At 42.7% G+C, this 17,776-nt stretch overlaps 1 protein-coding gene across 1 annotated transcript in view; it reads right to left on the bottom strand.

The window, feature by feature from the left end:
- The window catches only part of sdk1b (sidekick cell adhesion molecule 1b), a 243,945-nt gene that overhangs the window by 124,343 nt on the left and 101,826 nt on the right, over positions 1-17,776 (bottom strand). The window contains exon 5 of the mRNA XM_077205196.1: positions 7,744-7,877. Coding sequence (XP_077061311.1) covers positions 7,744-7,877 — 134 coding nt within the window. The remainder of the gene's footprint in view (positions 1-7,743; positions 7,878-17,776) is intronic.

Here is a 17,776-nt window from a genome sequence, read left to right as displayed (position 1 = left end):
TTATGACAAATAAGGACGTGGTTAACAAATAAGGACGTGGACAGCTGATAACGGGCTGTGCTGAGTGGAATTCCTGAAATTTGACTCTCGGCCATGATCTGACACAACACATCATAGCACCTCTGTATCCTTTCTGAAAAGATTTTCCAAGGTGGCGCCGCCCATACCCCCCATAAACGGCTTCAAACCCGTTCTTCAGAAACTCTATGGGTGATGTCACGGACGCTTTGTCCATATTTTTTACAGTCTATGGCTAACACCCAGACTGGTGCTGGCCAGAGTGAAACACGGGGATGGATCAGTGATGCTTTGGGCTGTAATATCTTAGACACACTACTTGTGCTAGATGTACGCATCCCTGCCAAGGACTAGCGAAACCATTCTGGAGGACCATGTGCACCTAACGGTTCAAAAATTGTATCCTGAAGGTGGTGCCATGTAATGGACTAATGGATAATGCACTAATCCACTCAGCAAGACTGGTAACAAAATAACTTGAACATCTTCCATGGCCTGCACAGTCATCAGATATGAATATTATTGAGGCACTTGTTGTGGAGGAGCAAGTCAGAAAATGTTTTCCTCCCCCAGCATCATGTAGTGACCTGGCCACTGTTTTGGAAGAGGAATGGCTCAAAATTCCTCCGGCCACAGTGCTGGACATGTATATGTCATTCCTAAGATGAATTGATACTGTATTGGCCATACTAATAAATTATTGTGGTCTAAAACCAGGTGTTTCAGTTTAATCGTCCAACCCCTGCATTTTTTCACTCATGTCTATTAGAGTGCAAGGATTTAAAAGAATAGTAAATTCTCTCTGAAGCAATCTCATTGGTATGTTGACAGGCCTCGTAACGTCAACACAACATCAACATAGTGACGGCATCTAAAGCTGTTTTCATACTTAGTTGTATTGTTTATCAGAGTTATACTTTTAGGTATGAATCACATTACATTTGCATGGCCATTCCAATTGCATATTGACAATTGTGCAATAACATGAAAAACCCATTATTTGATATATTTTGATTGTGCCCTGAAGAGATATAATGTGCTCCTACATTTTTTAATTTAGGAGCCCATGTGCTCCTAGGGGGGAAAAGTAAGCATCGAGCCCTGTCAGTAAATGATAGAGAAACTTTATCTGAGAAAGTTTGTAATGGCAAATTATAAATGAAATCCAGATGGGACTCATAATAAATAGTATTTTTTTAATTTAATAATAATTATATAATAATTGAATTATAACCAACATTAAAGAAGTATCAAATTTAGAAATCAAACAGAACAGAATAATATGTTATAATATCAAATTAGGTAAACCTGTTAACTGTATTAAACATATTTAATCCAATTTATTATAAATACAGTGAGATCAACCCTTGAATTAAATGAATTTTAAAATTCTCTAAGGTTCATACAACGTTTTAATGCCATCAACATTCTGATATTGTTGCTATTTAAACGGGCGGACATGTATGTATGCTAAAAGCACAATTTACCTACAAATACATACGCATATTAATGAGATACTACTCTTTCTCTCTCCAGATGTCATCACGGTTCCATCCTCTGGTCCAGATGGATGCTTATCCTCTCTTCCTAGCAGCCTCTCTCAACCACTGACAACATGCAGAGAGATGAGTCACACACAAAACCACTTTTATACTCGCAGAAGACAGTGAGAGCTGCTGAAAAAGTCAAATGCTAGCCTCCAGTTCCATGGTTACATAGATTAGGTTGTGTTTACATATATACTGTATTTACACACACACACACACACACACACACACACTACTGTTGGGGTCATTAAAATTTTTTTTAAATGTTTTTGAATATTGTTCAAAACAATGTTTTATTTTTTTATTTTTATTTTTGCTGAATATATTTGATCAAAATAAAGTAAAAACAGTAATACTGTGAAATATTATTACAATAAAACTGGTACATATTTCAATTGTAATTTATTCCTTTGATGGCAAAGCTGAATTTTCAGCATCATTAATCAGAAATTATTCTAATATGCAGATTTTGTGTTTAAGTAACATTTCTTATTATTATGTTGAAAATATTAATATCTGCTTATTATTTGTGTGGAAAGGAAACCAATAAATTTTTTTCAGGATACTTAATATAAAGTTAAAAAACAGCATTTATTAGAAATTGAATCTTTTGCAACATTATAAATGTCTGTACTGTCACTTTTGATTCATTTAATGTGTCCTTCATTACTGAATGAAAATATTAATCTCTTTAAAATAAATAAATCAAATCTTACTGACCCCAAACTTTTGCCCAAACAATGCTTCTTTTACTTAAGTTGTCACATGCCTGTCCTGTCTTGTGTTGCACATGGGTGTTTTGTTATTTTGGGCCATGTGCTCTGGTCGTTGTCTGATCCCTCCCCCTCGTTACCTGATTATTGTTTGAGTTCTTCCACCTGTCCCCTCATGATTTGTTCCCTTCTTAAGTCTCCTCTTGTTTGCAGTCTTTGTCGGATCGTTGTCTAATGTCTCCTGTTCCCCGTGATTCCCCGTTCCCCACTTCATGTTAAGGTTCAGTTGTTTAATTCTTATTTATTGTGTTTTTCCCCCTCGTGGGTTTTTGTTTTGTGTTTGTTTATTTTTGTAATAAATTACCATTCTCTGCATTTGAGTCCTCACACCTTTTTTATCTTGCACGTTCCGTGACATAGCGATCCGACCAAATGAGGACTCAGCGGAGAAGAGGGGCCATGCCAGAGACTGTTTACATTCTGTCTGCCCAGCCAGAGACTGTTCACGTCACGTCTGCCCAGCGAGAGACTGTTCACGTCACGTCTGCCCAGCGAGAGACTGTTAACGTCACGTCTGCCCAGCGAGAGACTGTTCACGTCACGTCTGCCCAGCGAGAGACTGTTCACGTCATGTCTGCCCAGCGAGAGACTGTTCACGTCACGTCTGCCCAGCGAGAGACTGTTCACGTCACGTCTGCCCAGCGAGAGACTGTTCACGTCACGTCTGCCCAGCGAGAGACTGTTCACGTCACGTCTGCCCAGCGAGAGACTGTTCACGTCACGTCTGCCCAGCGAGAGACTGTTCACGTCACGTCTGCCCAGCGAGAGACTGTTCACGTCCCGTCTGCCCAGCGAGAGACTGTTCACGTCCCGTCTGCCCAGCGAGAGACTGTTCACGTCCCGTCTGCCCAGCGAGAGACTGTTCACGTCCCGTCTGCCCAGCGAGAGACTGTTCACGTCCCGTCTGCCCAGCGAGAGACTGTTCACGTCCCGTCTGCCCAGCGAGAGACTGTTCACGTCCCGTCTGCCCAGTCTGAGACAGATCCGGAAATGCCCATTTGTGTGGCCGCCAAGGCACTCACGGACTATCTGGAGCGTCTGGCTCGGATCCTGGACATGCCCGTGTCTGCTGTTCCAGAGCCGGAGCCAGTGTATCCTGTTTCAGAGCCGGAGCCAGTGTCTGCCGTTCCAGAGCCGGAGGCAGAGCCAGTGCCCGTTCCAGAGCCAGTGCCCGTTCCAGAGCCAGTGCCCGTTCCAGAGCCGGAGGCAGAGCCAGTGCCCGTTCCAGAGCCGGAGGCAGAGCCAGTGCCCGTTCCAGAGCCAGAGCCAGTGCCCGTTCCAGAGCCAGTGCCCGTTCCAGAGCCAGTGCCCGTTCCAGAGCCGGAGGCAGAGCCAGTGGCCGTTCCAGAGCCGGAGGCAGAGCCAGTGCCCGTTCCAGAGCTGGAGCCAATGTCTGTTCCAGAGCCAGCGACTGTTCCAGCGCCAGAGCCAGTGTTCGTTTCTGTGTTTGTGTTTGTTCTTGTGACTGTTACAGTTCTTGTGTCTGTCCCTGAGCCGGTGTCTGCTGTTCCTGAGCCGGTGTCTGCTGTTCCTGAGCCGGTGTCTGCTGTTCCTGAGCCGGTGTCTGCTGTACCTGAGCCGGTGTCTGCTGTACCTGAGCCGGTGTCTGCTGTACCTGAGCCGGTGTCTGCTGTACCTGAGCCGGTGTCTGCTGTACCTGAGCCGGTGCCTGCTGTACCTGAGCCGGTGCCTGCTGTACCTGAGCCGGTGCCTGCTGTACCTGAGCCGGTGCCTGCTGTACCTGAGCCGGTGTCTGCTGTTCCTGAGCCGGTGTCTGCTGTTCCTGAGCCGGTGTCTGCTGTTCCTGAGCCGGTGTCTGCTGTTCCTGAGCCGGTGTCTGCTGTTCCTGAGCCGGTGTCTGCTGTTCCTGAGCCGGTGTCTGCTGTTCCTGAGCCGGTGTCTGCTGTTCCTGAGCCACCGTCGTGGCCACCCGAGGGGTCTTCACCGCCCTGGCCGCCCGAGGGGTCTTCACCGCCCTGGCCGCCCGAGGGGTCTTCACCGCCCTGGCCGCCCGAGGGGTCTTCACCGCCCTGGCCGCCCGAGGGGTCTTCACCGCCCTGGCCGCCCGAGGGCTCTTCACCGCCCTGGCCGCCCGAGGGGTCGTCTGCTTCGCCCTGGCCGCCCGAGGGGTCGTCTGCTTCGCCCTGGCCGCCCGAGGGGTCGTCTGCTTCGCCCTGGCCGCCCGAGGGGTCGTCTGCTTCGCCCTGGCCGCCCGAGGGGTCGTCTGCTTCGCCCTGGCCGCCCGAGGGACTGTCTGCTTCGCCCTGGCCGCCCGATGGACTGTCTGTTTCGCCCTGGCCGCCCGATGGACTGTCTGCTTCGCCCTGGCCGCCCGATGGACTGTCTGCTTCGCCCTGGCCGCCCGATGGACTGTCTGCTTCGCCCTGGCCGCCCGATGGACTGTCTGCTTCGCCCTGGCCGCCCGATGGACTGTCTGCTTCGCCCTGGCCGCCCGATGGACTGTCTGCTTCGCCCTGGCCGCCCGATGGACTGTCTGCTTCGCCCTGGCCTCCCAGGAGTAAGCGTTCTGTCCCTTCCGTCCCGCCCTGGTCTGTCCCTCCCGTCCCGCCCTGGTCTGTCCCTCCCGTCCCGCCCTGGTCTGTCCCTCCCGTCCCGCCCTGGTCTGTCCCTCCCGTCCCGCCCTGGTCTGTCCCTCCCGTCCCGCCCTGGTCTGTCCCTCCCGTCCCGCCCTGGTGTTTCCTTCCTGTCCGACCCTGGTCTTATGGAGCGTCTGGTAGCCGCTCCGTAGGGAGGGGGTAGTGTCACATGCCTGTCCTGTCTTGTGTTGCACATGGGTGTTTTGTTATTTTGGGCCATGTGCTCTGGTCGTTGTCTGATCCCTCCCCCTCGTTACCTGATTATTGTTTGAGTTCTTCCACCTGTCCCCTCTTGATTTGTTCCCTTCTTAAGTCTCCTCTTGTTTGCAGTCTTTGTCGGATCGTTGTCTAATGTCTCCTGTTCCCCGTGATTCCCCGTTCCCCACTTCATGTTAAGGTTCAGTTGTTTAATTCTTATTTATTGTGTTTTTCCCCCTCGTGGGTTTTTGTTTTGTGTTTGTTTATTTTTGTAATAAATTACCATTCTCTGCATTTGAGTCCTCACTAGGGATGGGCATTCGATTAAATTTTCTTAGTCGATCGTCGGGAGAATTAACGATCGACTATCGATTAATCATTAATATTTTTATATTCAAATTCATTATTTATTTTTATATTATATACTTTTTATAAATTAAAAATGCAATGAAAATACACAAATACAGCGCGTTTTTTCCTCGATTAGATCTTTATTACAAGATGATCAACTTGTGGCAGTAAAACTGGACGTTCGGTTAGGCTAAACTTGAAGATATATGCGCTGCGGTGCTCGAAAGCAACGGAACCTGCAGCTGCGAGTTGGCGTTCTTAAACAGAGACCCTCGTTTGTTCCAAAATAATAAATAATAAAAAAAATCATGTTAAACAATAACTTAACCAAAAACATAATAATACTTAGATCTGACAGGTTTTGTCAAAATGTAACTCAGAACTATCCAAGAACGGAGTCGAGAAAGAGGGTGAGAGAGATTAGCCTACCTACTGTAACAATCAATTCGGCTAGGCTACTTAACAAAGCCTCATAAAAAATAACTAGTAACTCACATACAACTTCTACACCAGTCTACTGATTTTTGTTGAGAAAGATAAGCATGTTGATGACATGATCTGAGGTCAGACGCGACCGCAACCTGACCGTCAAGGCTCGTTTACACTTTCGCCTGGCTCTGCAGCGCGAGTCTCCACAGACTGCGCGCGCACCTCCCCAAACAGACGAGGCGTTTATACTCGACGCGCTCGCCTGTGAAACACCGAATACCGCAATGACGTCATTTTTGCCGCGCTCACCTTCGCGCTCGTGCGGACGCGTCGAGTGTTAACAAGGCTTCAGTCCAGCCGCTGAAAACACCCGCTCTGAGGGGACTGACGTTGCCGGGATGCACAGGTACCTCCGCGCTAACTTGACCAGCCCGGGGAACACGTTCACTTTCCACTCACACTACGCAACGCAGCAGCATTAGTTTAATGATAATCGATAACAAATTAACGTGATCGACGAAATTCTTAATGATCAATAATCGATCGTCGATTAATCATGCCCATCCCTAGTCCTCACACCTTTTTTATCTTGCACGTTCCGTGACATATGTTTAATTCTGTTTCTATTACGATTCATTCCCTTCCAAAGATATATTTCTATGCTGTTCTATCTACCTCTACCACAAACTTTAAAACACAAACCAAACACCAATATCTGTCAAATCTAAGTACGTCCTGTGTTTTAAAAGGCCTGCTGAAATTTTAATATACCAGCAACCGAAGAGTCGCCCCTCCAAAAGGCTTATGAACCAATATGGACAAATAATAAAAAGAAATCCCAAAAGCTCTTAAAATTCTCAAAGGTCAATACAGAGGGACATAAAAATAATTCTAATAAATTACTTAAAAAGCAGTGATTTTTGGGTTCAAAATGCCTCCTGCTGTCAGCTCTCTACTCATTGCTGCTTTGTTCTTCTCCTTCTTGTGTCCTTGTCATATTCATTCAACTCAAATCTCTGTTTGTGGAATTTCAGGTCCTTTAAAACTACTTTCAACATCTCCTTTGCCTCTCCCACTAAATTTTTGATTAGAAAAAATGACAATTCTCCATATGTTGGATTTGACTGACAGTTGTGAACCTCTTATCCCCTAAAACACTGTAGAAAAACTAATGACTAAAAGAGATGATTTTCATGTGGAACACTTTCCTTACCCTTTTGTTCCTCTAGTTTTACAATCCTTTTGAAGTTAAATTTATTAAGGTCTTCTGCAAAGTACTTTTTTGTCACAGCACTTTAAAAAGTAGGTGGTTGTTTAAACAAAGGTATGGAAAAATCCAGCTTTAATTAGGAGCTAAAACAACTCTCTCCTTCAGTCCCAGTGGAAAGACAAAATTAATATCCTTTAAAAACAGACAGAATGTGCACACAACACGTGCGGTTGTTTCAGCAGCATATTGACAGTACGGAGAAATGAGATGGTTGAAAATGTGAAAGGTGAATCAAAGGGTCAATGATGTGTTTAATTTAAAAGCACATCCACTTCACAAAAAAAGTCAATATTTTGTCCCAGAGAGACGATCTGACTGAGAACAACATAAAAAAAATATTACCATTTCACATCACAATTTTAATCACACCACACAAATCACAGAAAACATAAAAAATTATACTAATATAGGCATATATATATATATATATATATGTGTGTGTGTCAATTAAAAATTATATATATATATATTTATCAATTACAAATTAATGTATTGGACAACATTACATATTGCACAATATACATATATACATACACTATATACATACTGCAAAAACTTACTTGCTATACTCAGGTAAATGGAAGGACTGGTTTTGTTTTCTCCATTGCGTTCATTAACAGCCTGTACGTAATACCGTCCTGCGTCTGCTGCTGTCGTACCCAACACCACGAGCTGATTGTCCAATGTTATTGCTCTGAAATCAAAGAGAAACACACAAAACACATGTAAGAATGGTAAACAAGACTGTCCACTTGCGTTTTCATTTCCTTTCTAATCTCAGGGTGACCTGTACCAAATTAATTTGCTTATTTGTAAAACTGAAATACTAATGAAAGCACATTATAATTTTAGTTCTGGATGGCCTCATCGGCGATAGGACAACGTGATAATTACTCGTTTCAGCACACGTGCACAAATCACTGGACACAATTAAAAATGAACGTGCACAAACACGCATACACATCCACTTACATTAACCAAGGCTTTTTGCCACTTTTTGAACCGATATTTTTATCTCTCTCGAGGACACGAAAAAATAACTTGCCAAAGAAAAACACAACAAAATGAATAAAGAAAGAAGGGAGAGTGGGCTTTCATGTTCCTCTATGGCCTATGTTCAATAGCGCTTTTGTGAGAAACGTCAATAGAGCTTTCAAATTTTCACACACACATGACACAATCACACCTTTATCTGAGGCAAGTTTTTAAAAGCACTAAGAGCTCCATACTGTAGTCACCATAACAGAAGTGTCACCGCCACAACTAGATGCGCCACACCCAATGAAACTGCTGAACGCCCCGGACAAAATGACATTACAGTCTGTCCGAACTTTACAGAGATTTTAGACTGCTGCTGAAAAGCCTTGTCTAAAAGTGAAGGAAACAAATATGAAATTTATATAAAATGGAAAGGGTGACCATTGTTTTCAACATCAGAAATCGTAAATAATTAACTACATAAAATGACAAATTGCCCCAGTCTGACATTATTCTAAAACATACTTTTGTCCTGAGAACACACTTTATGATTTCTGTGAAAATCTACCTACATTATATATTATATTATAGTCTGAATGAATGCTAGTGTGGTTTAATTGTGTTCACTTGTGTACGCAAAAAACATGATGATATTGACATTTTAGTTTGGAAGACCAAATTAAAATCAAACAAAAAAAATCTATAATCTGAAAGAGCTGTTTGAAACTAATGAACAAGCATTTATTATAGTTAATGGGATACAGCCCTAACATTAAATCAGCATTTATTTATTGTTATATTCGCTTAAGTTATGTAGTCCATTTAGTATTCCAAGTAGTGAGCAGGTTATATGAACTTCTTTAATGATACTTTTAAAAGTTGAAAGTTCCCTTTCATTGTAATAGCATGAAAGAAGTGACAAAAGAGAACTTTTGCTGTCTTTGAAATTCTGTTCCAGGGAAAAAAGTCTTACAGGTTTGGAACAACATGAGGGTGAGTAAATACTAATAGAATATTTATTTTTTGAAAAGATAGTACAGGAGTCTGTGCTTACAGTACTTAAGCCTTATACAGTACTTATATACCATTATATAACCATAACACATGGTGGAAATTCCAGGTGGAAGGATACTGTTGGGATTACATACTGTACGACTGCTGTGAGCAGACTCTTTCAGCACTGCTTTAACTCAACCTCAATAATTTAAATTACATCTAAGAATAAAAATAATGCTGTAGCAACTCAAATAATGACAAAGATGACAATGAAGTGGAGAAAAAAAAACATTTGTCGTGACTTTGACTATTCGTTTATGTAAGTGTACAATATCTCCACACCAAATCCTGACGCAATGGCAGACCTCAGAAACGGTGGCCAAACCCTACAGTAATCTAAAAACAGAGGAGCTCAGTGTTTTAATGCATGAGCCACCGTGTAATGTCAATAAAGTCCAGTCATGGGTGACTGTCCACATTTAAATATATAGAGCTCTTTTGTCGAAATTTCAGCGAGCGGGTTTGTTTTGATTACTTGACACATTTGCTAATGCACGCACATACATACTCAAGGTGAAAGAGGTGGAACCATTAGAAACTAAACAGCCTATACTCTGACTTCAATATGGCAGAGCTTTTAGGGCAGGAAATGCGAATCAGACAAGCAAACAAGCGGTAAGACAAGAGAGATGGAGAGAAGGATAAGCCTCTGAGATATTTAATGGGCACTGGATGTTGTTCATATGGAGCTCAAGGTGAAATAAAGTCAGAGAGACAGAGAGAGGACGGACTGGGAAAGAGAGAAACCACATGAACACGTCAAGAATAAGCGTTTTAATCTATCTCCTGTAAGGGAAAAAATCCCTTTGAACTCAGAGTCTTTAATTCCAGCCTCTCCATCCAGGGGAAAAATAGAGGGAAAGGAAGGGAAAATGAAAAAAGAGAAGTCTCGCAGTCGGTCCAAAATAAATCCACAGTGGAAAAATCTCAGCATGGGATGTTTTCACACTTTCAGCTTTAACTTTAAAACATAAGATATTTCTGGCCTTCAACTAGAACATTCAGGCTAGAATTAAGAAAGTTAAGTGTAAGGTGAAGTGTGTTATGGTCCAGATTCAATTTAGATAATTTTACACATTTATATTTATAGCTAACCGAAAACAGATTTACTTATTTACTTACTATCACGCCGTTCCAAACCTGTATGACGTACTGTACTTTCTTAGAAAACTAGAATATCGTACCCCACTGAAGTCAAACAGGGATTTTTGGCTAAACTATTCCTTTAAGATCCCCTAAAAATGATCACTTTTAAAACATTTACTATGTACATCTATAATGAGATGTTTGTGATTTCTAAGTTGATGCAATTTTGCCAGAACAGACACTTAATTTGAAGTGAAAAAGAGCAGTAAGTGTGTTTGGAAAAACCTGTTTGGAAAGCACAATTACTTTCATGATTCTGATTTGTTCACTTTTATTCTTTAGAAAGACACCAACTGTAGCTTTGGCAGGGAATGAGTTAAACCATACAGAACGAGTGCACTAAATACTTAACACCAGTGCTGAAATTATTATAAGGTTGTGACAATAGGGGAAAATTCCAACACCATAGGAAAGAAAGACAGGCAGACTAACAAATTGAGTTTCCAAGCCAGGAAACTGTACTTAAATGAAATTTGACTTTAAAATTGCTCCCAAGGTCACACTTAACATACCTGTAGACACAAAAAGAATGCAAAATGTGAAATAAAAAAGGTAGAGGGCTGAAAATTATATTGTTGAATATTTTTCAGCCATGTTAATCATGGAAAACACATCAAATGCAACATACAATACACTGTTAAATGGTCAAATATGCACATTTATATAGCTTGCATAGTGTACTACAGGATCATTGCATAAAATGAGTAATTATGCAATGAAGGACATTAGTGTGCTGTGGCTTAATATGTTAATATCAAGTGCTGAATTCCAGCTGTAAACGCTAGCTTAACAACAGCCAGTGTTTAGCAGGGATATTGTTAGGTTGGTAATGAGGGTTACTGTTCTTGCGCATGGTTGTATTTGTGCTTATGGTTATGAAAGTATTTCAAAGGGGTGATGACTCGCATGAAGGCGTATTGTTGGATGTTGTAGATGTCCTGGAGGCAAGGTGGGCTGCATTCAATGTATTTGTGTCTTCTTAAGGGGATATACGTAACATCTGTGCTATTTTTAATTGTTAGTCTATATACGCAAGTGGCAGACATTTTTACCTTGTGCATTATGAGTTGCACCATGAGCATCATGTTTTTAAGGTCCAAAAAAACAACAACAAAAAAACTTTATAATAAGTTTTATTTTTGTTAGTTTTAAGCATTATTTTATAGGTTAATTTTAATGTTTAAATATGCATTCTTAATTCATATTCTTTCATAATACATGATCTAATGCTAATTTAATACAAGCCAAACAGAAATGAACCCAATTAATAAATTATTAATCAAAGAACCCGCAAAAATATATCATGGTTTCCAGAAAACCATCTGCACAACTATTTTTAGAAATAAGAAATAAGCAGCAAATCAGCATGTTAGAATGATTTCTGAAGGATAATGTGACACTGAAGACTGGAGTAATGCTGCTGAAAATTCAACTTTGCCATCATAGGAATAAATTACATTTTAACATATATAAAAATAGAAATAGACATTTTACATTGTAATAATATTTCGCCATATTACTGTATTTTTGAATTTCAAAAATATTTTCAAATAAATGCAGCCAATTGGTGAGCATAAAAATAAAATAAATTACCGACCTCAAATTTTTGCACGGTACTGTAAATTGTTTAAGATATTGCAGCTGTGCAGTTTCCTGTTACATGTTGCATTAAACGGGTCGAGAAATGAAAATTCTGGCGTCATTTACTCTCATGTTGTTCCAAACCTGTATGAGTCTCTTTCTTCTGCTGAACACAAAAGAAGATATTTTGAAGAATGTTGCTGACCAGACAGTTGACGGTAGCCATTATTACTATGGAAGTCAATGGTACCCATCAACTGTCTTGTTACTGACACTCTTTAAATTATCCTCTTTTGTGTTCAGCAGAAGAAAGAAAATCATACAGGTTTGGATTAGTGAGTAAATGATGACAGAATTTTCATTTTTGGGTGAACTATCCCTTTAACCAATGTTAACAAATGAAACCTTTAGTACAAAAAAAATAAACAAAACAAAACAAAAACAACTCTTTTGTCATAAATTACACCTCAATGTCAGTTTTAAAATGATGTGAGGCACGGGACTACTTTGACCTGTCACGGTGCAGTTTGTTCCTGTGCAGTGATTGACCTGTACCAAACTGTTAAGACTATTGTGTAGACTGCATTTCTTCAGTTGTCACATACCCTACATCCCCTGTTGACCCTTCCTTACAACAGTATCAGTGTTTACTCCCCTCTTAAGGGCGAATTGAAAGACTCAATGGTGTTGACAGCTGAGCCACTGATGTTAAGGGTTGTGGGGGTTTGTGCGTCCTTCTTTAAGTCCACAATGATCACTGCAGGCTTCAGAGCAGTCAGCTTCAGGTTATTGTGTCACTAATAGGACACCAGCTGCTCAACATCCTGTCCTCAGGCAGATCTGTTTATGAGGCCACGCACTTAAAAATAAAGATTACAATTAGAGCCCAAGAGGGTGTTACAGCCTGATGCCACTGAGGAAATATGTTACACAAAGAACTTTTTATCATCTAGTTCTTTAGAATTAAATTACTGTTCAATTTTTTTTTTTTGAAAGAAATACTTTTATTCAGCAAGGACACATTAAATTGATCAAAAGTGACAATAAAGACATTTATAATGTTATAAAAGATTTCTATATGAAATAAACGCTGTTCTAATAAATGGTGTTTAACTTTCTATTCATCATAGAATTCTTCTTTCCACATTGATAACTATAAAAACTGTTTCTTGAGGACCAAATCAGCATATTAGAATGATTTCTGAAGGATCATTTGAGTAATGATTGTTGAAATTGTAATAATTTCATAACATTACAGTTTTACTGTATTTTTGAATAAATAAATGCAGCTTTGAATGAAGCTTGAACACATCATTTTTTATGTCACAACACTATTTCACTGCATTTAGCACCGAGTTAAACTGGATTGTGGGTGCTTATAACATACTAAATTGCATAACTGTTTAATAAATTTGCACCTCAGACTTAAGGCCCATTCAAACAGAGGACGTTAACTATAACGATAACTATAAAGTTTTAATAATCGTTCTAATTCTTTGAGAATAGGGAAATCCACACCACAACTATGACAATAAAAACACAGAGAAACAAAATCATTGGAATCACTTTCAGAAGATATTGACAGGCCATCAGAATCCACTTTAAAGGGATAGTTCACAATAAAATGAAAATTAAGTCATCATTTACTCACCCTGGTGTTGTTCTAATGCCGTATGCCCTTATTTTTTTTGTATGAACCACGAAAGGATAATAAAAAGTAAAAAAAAACTCCTGCTCGCACTTGTCAATACAATAGCAGTGAATGGCGACCAGAATTTTTAAAATCCCCATCTGACATGTGCCGGTTACTCCAGGTGTTCTGGGGGTATACGATAGGGTCCATAAAAGAAAGAAGGCCGTACGGCATTAGAACAACGCGGGTGAGTAAAAGATGACTTAGGGTGCTTTCACACCTGTAGTTCGGTTCATTTGGTCCGGACTAAGGGCGAACAATTATTATTTGTATCATTTTCAGTCGTTTTGGTTCCTTTTCACACCACACTGATTGCTCTGGTCCAAATCAGTTGATGAGATGATGAAACGAACCAAAATGCAGTCACGTGACAACATCCACATCACTCGTTGGCCAGATGTGTCTTGAACATATTTCCACAACTGCGCTTAGATTAGTCAGAACTAACGTGCAGGAAAATTCCAACAGAATTCCCGGAAGTAAACAAAAAGGGAAATCTGGCAGACATGTGGAGAATTCGCTCACAATGTAAGTTATGTTCAGAATCAGCACGAGCTTTATCCTTTCGCAAATCCACCCATAAACAACGAAGTCTAGACGCGATATAAATAAGAAATTCACTGTGCAGTGCGGACAACTTCAGTGTTTATGATGAGATTTTAGTGAGAGTGCAGAACGCGGTAAGTCAGTCATGGCTTTAAGGGAGCGCTATTGACAATATAAATAATAATTTTGTTTGACTACGGCAGCTTTTAGTCCAAAAATGCGCAGTTCTTTGGCAGTTGGGTCTGTTCGAGGTCGGATCACGTACTCACCACAAACGAACCGCTCCAGAGTTCGTTTGAAAGCGTACCGAGACCACCTCTTTGAGGAGGTCTCGGTAAGCTTGTTTGGTCCGCTTTTGGTGTGCACCCTAGTGCGAATTGCTGGTTACACACCTGCCCGAACCGCACCAAGGGGGAAAACGAACTCTAGTGCGATTCAACCGAACTAAACGAGGCAGGTGTGAAAGCACCCTTACTTTTCATTTTAGGGTGAACTATCCCTATTAAGGTGACATAACTGCAGCACGCATTTACTGTATAAAAAACAAAGCGTTATTGTGCGTTGGTGTGGATGATAATACAGTTAACGTTAAAGTTTTGTGAAAAAAAGTTTCTCAATTCTTGGTGTGAACAGGCCTTTAGTGTTCTTTACACATAGTAAAAGTTCTATTTAGATCCATATTGTCCTGAAGAACCGCTTTATGCTGAAATGGTTCTTTGTGTTGGAGGTCAGGGTTCCGTTTCCCGCCTTTTTTGTGTTTTTAAATCTCTAACTGTCAAAATTCTTTCAAAACAACCTCTGTATTGAGAGTCTAGAGATCAACAATCCAACTACACAAACTGTCGTTAAAATCCTTTCAAAATTTTAAATAACTGCATGTTTTCCTACTGTAGTGTTACAAATTTATTAAAATGTTTAATTTAGGTTCCAATACAATAGTATTTTAACTGAGAAAGTTCTGCACACTGTTTTCCATTTTGAGGCATTAGATGATGAGATTTAAAGAGCAATCCTGCTTGCTTTTGACCTTTTGGTCACTTCTCAAAGTACAGCTGGGCCTGTTGTCTCTATGATAATGTTAAGGTTTGAGTGATCTAATCAGGCTGATTGGATCACCATCTATACACTGTCATGCTGATGAGATCAGGGAAAGGTATATAAACTACAGTGTATACTGCCTTAGTTAGACTTGGTGTCTACCGCGATGCCACAGCAATAAAGAACGTCCTGGTTGCGTATGCAACCCACCGTTCCCTGAAGGAGGGAACGGAGGACGTAGTCGACGCGACTGAAATGGGATCACGCTAGGGAGCCTATCATCTTCGAGTACTATTGAACGAGCCAATGTAATTGGCGTGCGTGATTCGCATCACACACTCCGCCCCCGCGGCGCGGGTATAAATACGGAAGTGGATGCACGCACTAGTTGCTTTTCGCTGAGGAGCCGAGAGTAACCCGGGGTCAGCGGTGGTCCAGCGGTAGTGGCAAGGGGACTACGTCCTCCGTTCCCTCCTTCAGGGAACGGTGGGTTGCATACGCAACCAGGACGTTCCCTTTCAGTCGATAACGTCGGACGTAGTCGACGCGACTGAAATGGGATCAACCATTGAACACGCCACTAACGCTGCCACCTTCCAGTGCCTAAACCAAAGCCTCCTGATGCCCCCGCAAACTTAAGGCGGGGAAGGACAGGGCTTAGGCCAGGGAAGTCACTGCTGTTCCTACAGGACCACTGGGAAAGCGTTCCCCGTACGTTGGAAGGAAGGGACGCTGCGGAAGCCACATCCAACCCGAGGGAGGAAATGTGGAGAATACACATATGAACTGGGCGGAAACCGGGCAGTCTAACATATGGAATGTCACTGGGGTGGCTCCAGCCTAAGACGGGGGGAGACACACCGGACAGTGACGGCAGAGAGACTCTGCCGAGGGAAGACACGGGCTCACCGCAGGGAGCCGTATCGTGGAAGAATACACATATGGGGTCACCGAAGGGACCGCAACATATGGACCCAGCCTAACACAGGTTCCACACTGCTTACGAGTGGTAGGCCTAACACCAGACGTTCCGCACGTCCGACGTCGGAGGGGTGTGGAGGAACTCAACAGGGTTCAATTTTAAGGGAACTCAACTGGAGTAGAAAGGCGCACGTATCCAGTCCATAGGAGGGGAATGGCGCAGCAAGCCGACACTTGAACCGGGCTCACGGTGAAACTGGCTTCATGAGAAGGGAGCCCACGGGAAGCAGCGGTTCAACTAGGTGTCGTCCAGCCCCCAACTCTAGAATCTGTTTAGCAAAGTATATCGTCAACGCCCAGGCGGAGCACTTTACACTCATCATAGAGGAGCTCAACACCTAAGTGGACATGTTGCATCTCGGATCTTTGCCGAAATGAAGGCAAGCACTAAGTGCAACTTTGCATGGAAACAGCCTTCCCTCTCTGCTGAATTCCACAGATATTTGAAGAGCTGGTCTGAGGTCTATGACTTGCATTCTGTACACGTCCAAGCGAATCGGACAGAGAAGCCAGGGCTGGATCTGCCTCCTCCAGGGCAGCGCTTGCAGGCTCACCACCTGCTCCTATTACGGGAGAGGTAGGAACCTTGGGCACAATCCGAGCCGGGATCTCAGCTTGTGAGAGTTAGCCGGCCCAGACTCCAGGCACAATACGTTGACCGAAAGCGAGCAAGTCCCTACCCTCTAGTAGAGACCACGCGAGCAGGAGAACTGATATAACAGAATTTTTAACTCACTACCTGCAGTGGCTCAGGGGCGGTCTCTGCAGTGCAGTCGCACCAGGGACAAGGCCCAAGAGGATAAAGAGGGACACAAGGATTTACAAGACCTTGCTCCTCAGGAACCTGACGATCAGAACGTGCTTCTGCATACTTCTGCAACACGATGAGCGTCGTTTAAACACCGAGGCAACATCATTTTGAGGGTGATTTAGGAAAACAGCCTACTGCAACCCATTTTGCAGGAAAGAGAGCACCGAAGTGATCGAAAGCTTTCAGGATCTCCTCAGGGGAGAAGACGCACTCAACGACTAGGTTCCACTTCTAAAGGCGTAAGCACGCTACCCAATTCTAGGGGGTGCTCGCAGAAGTGATGGTAACTAACACATGTTCTTGTGATAGCCACCTGAACCTCCGCGTTCGGATGTAAGACCGCCCGGAATCTCCGGGGGAAGAACGCGTGTGCCATCGTGCCCCGTCCCCGAATCCAGGGGAAGTCAGGAAGGCTGTTGAAGGGAACCAGGTCTAGTTGGGCCAATGAGGGGCAACTATGAAGACCTGTTCCTCTCCTGACATGGCACGTAGGTGCAAGTGACGGGCGCAAAAGACAGGAGCATTGCTCAACACAACATGTGAAGATCACTGGGCTTCAGGAGCATTTTCTGCTCAGCACTTGGGTGTGACAAGTTCACTGAGCTTCAGGAGCATTCCTGCTCAACACCTGAGTGTGATAAACTCACCGAGCTTCAGGAGCATTTCTGCTCAACACTTGAGTACGAAGAACCTCACTGAGCGACAGGAGCATTTCTGCTCAGCACTTGAGTGTGACAAGTTCACTGAGCTTCAGGAGCATTAC

This window comes from Siphateles boraxobius, unplaced genomic scaffold (genome assembly GCF_051911475.1).
Source record: "Siphateles boraxobius isolate OS27281-9 unplaced genomic scaffold, OSU_SipBor_1 53, whole genome shotgun sequence".
NCBI lineage: Eukaryota > Metazoa > Chordata > Actinopteri > Cypriniformes > Leuciscidae > Siphateles > Siphateles boraxobius.
Note: the sequence above shows the minus strand (reverse complement) of the source record. Positions and strands in the feature narration are given on the sequence as shown.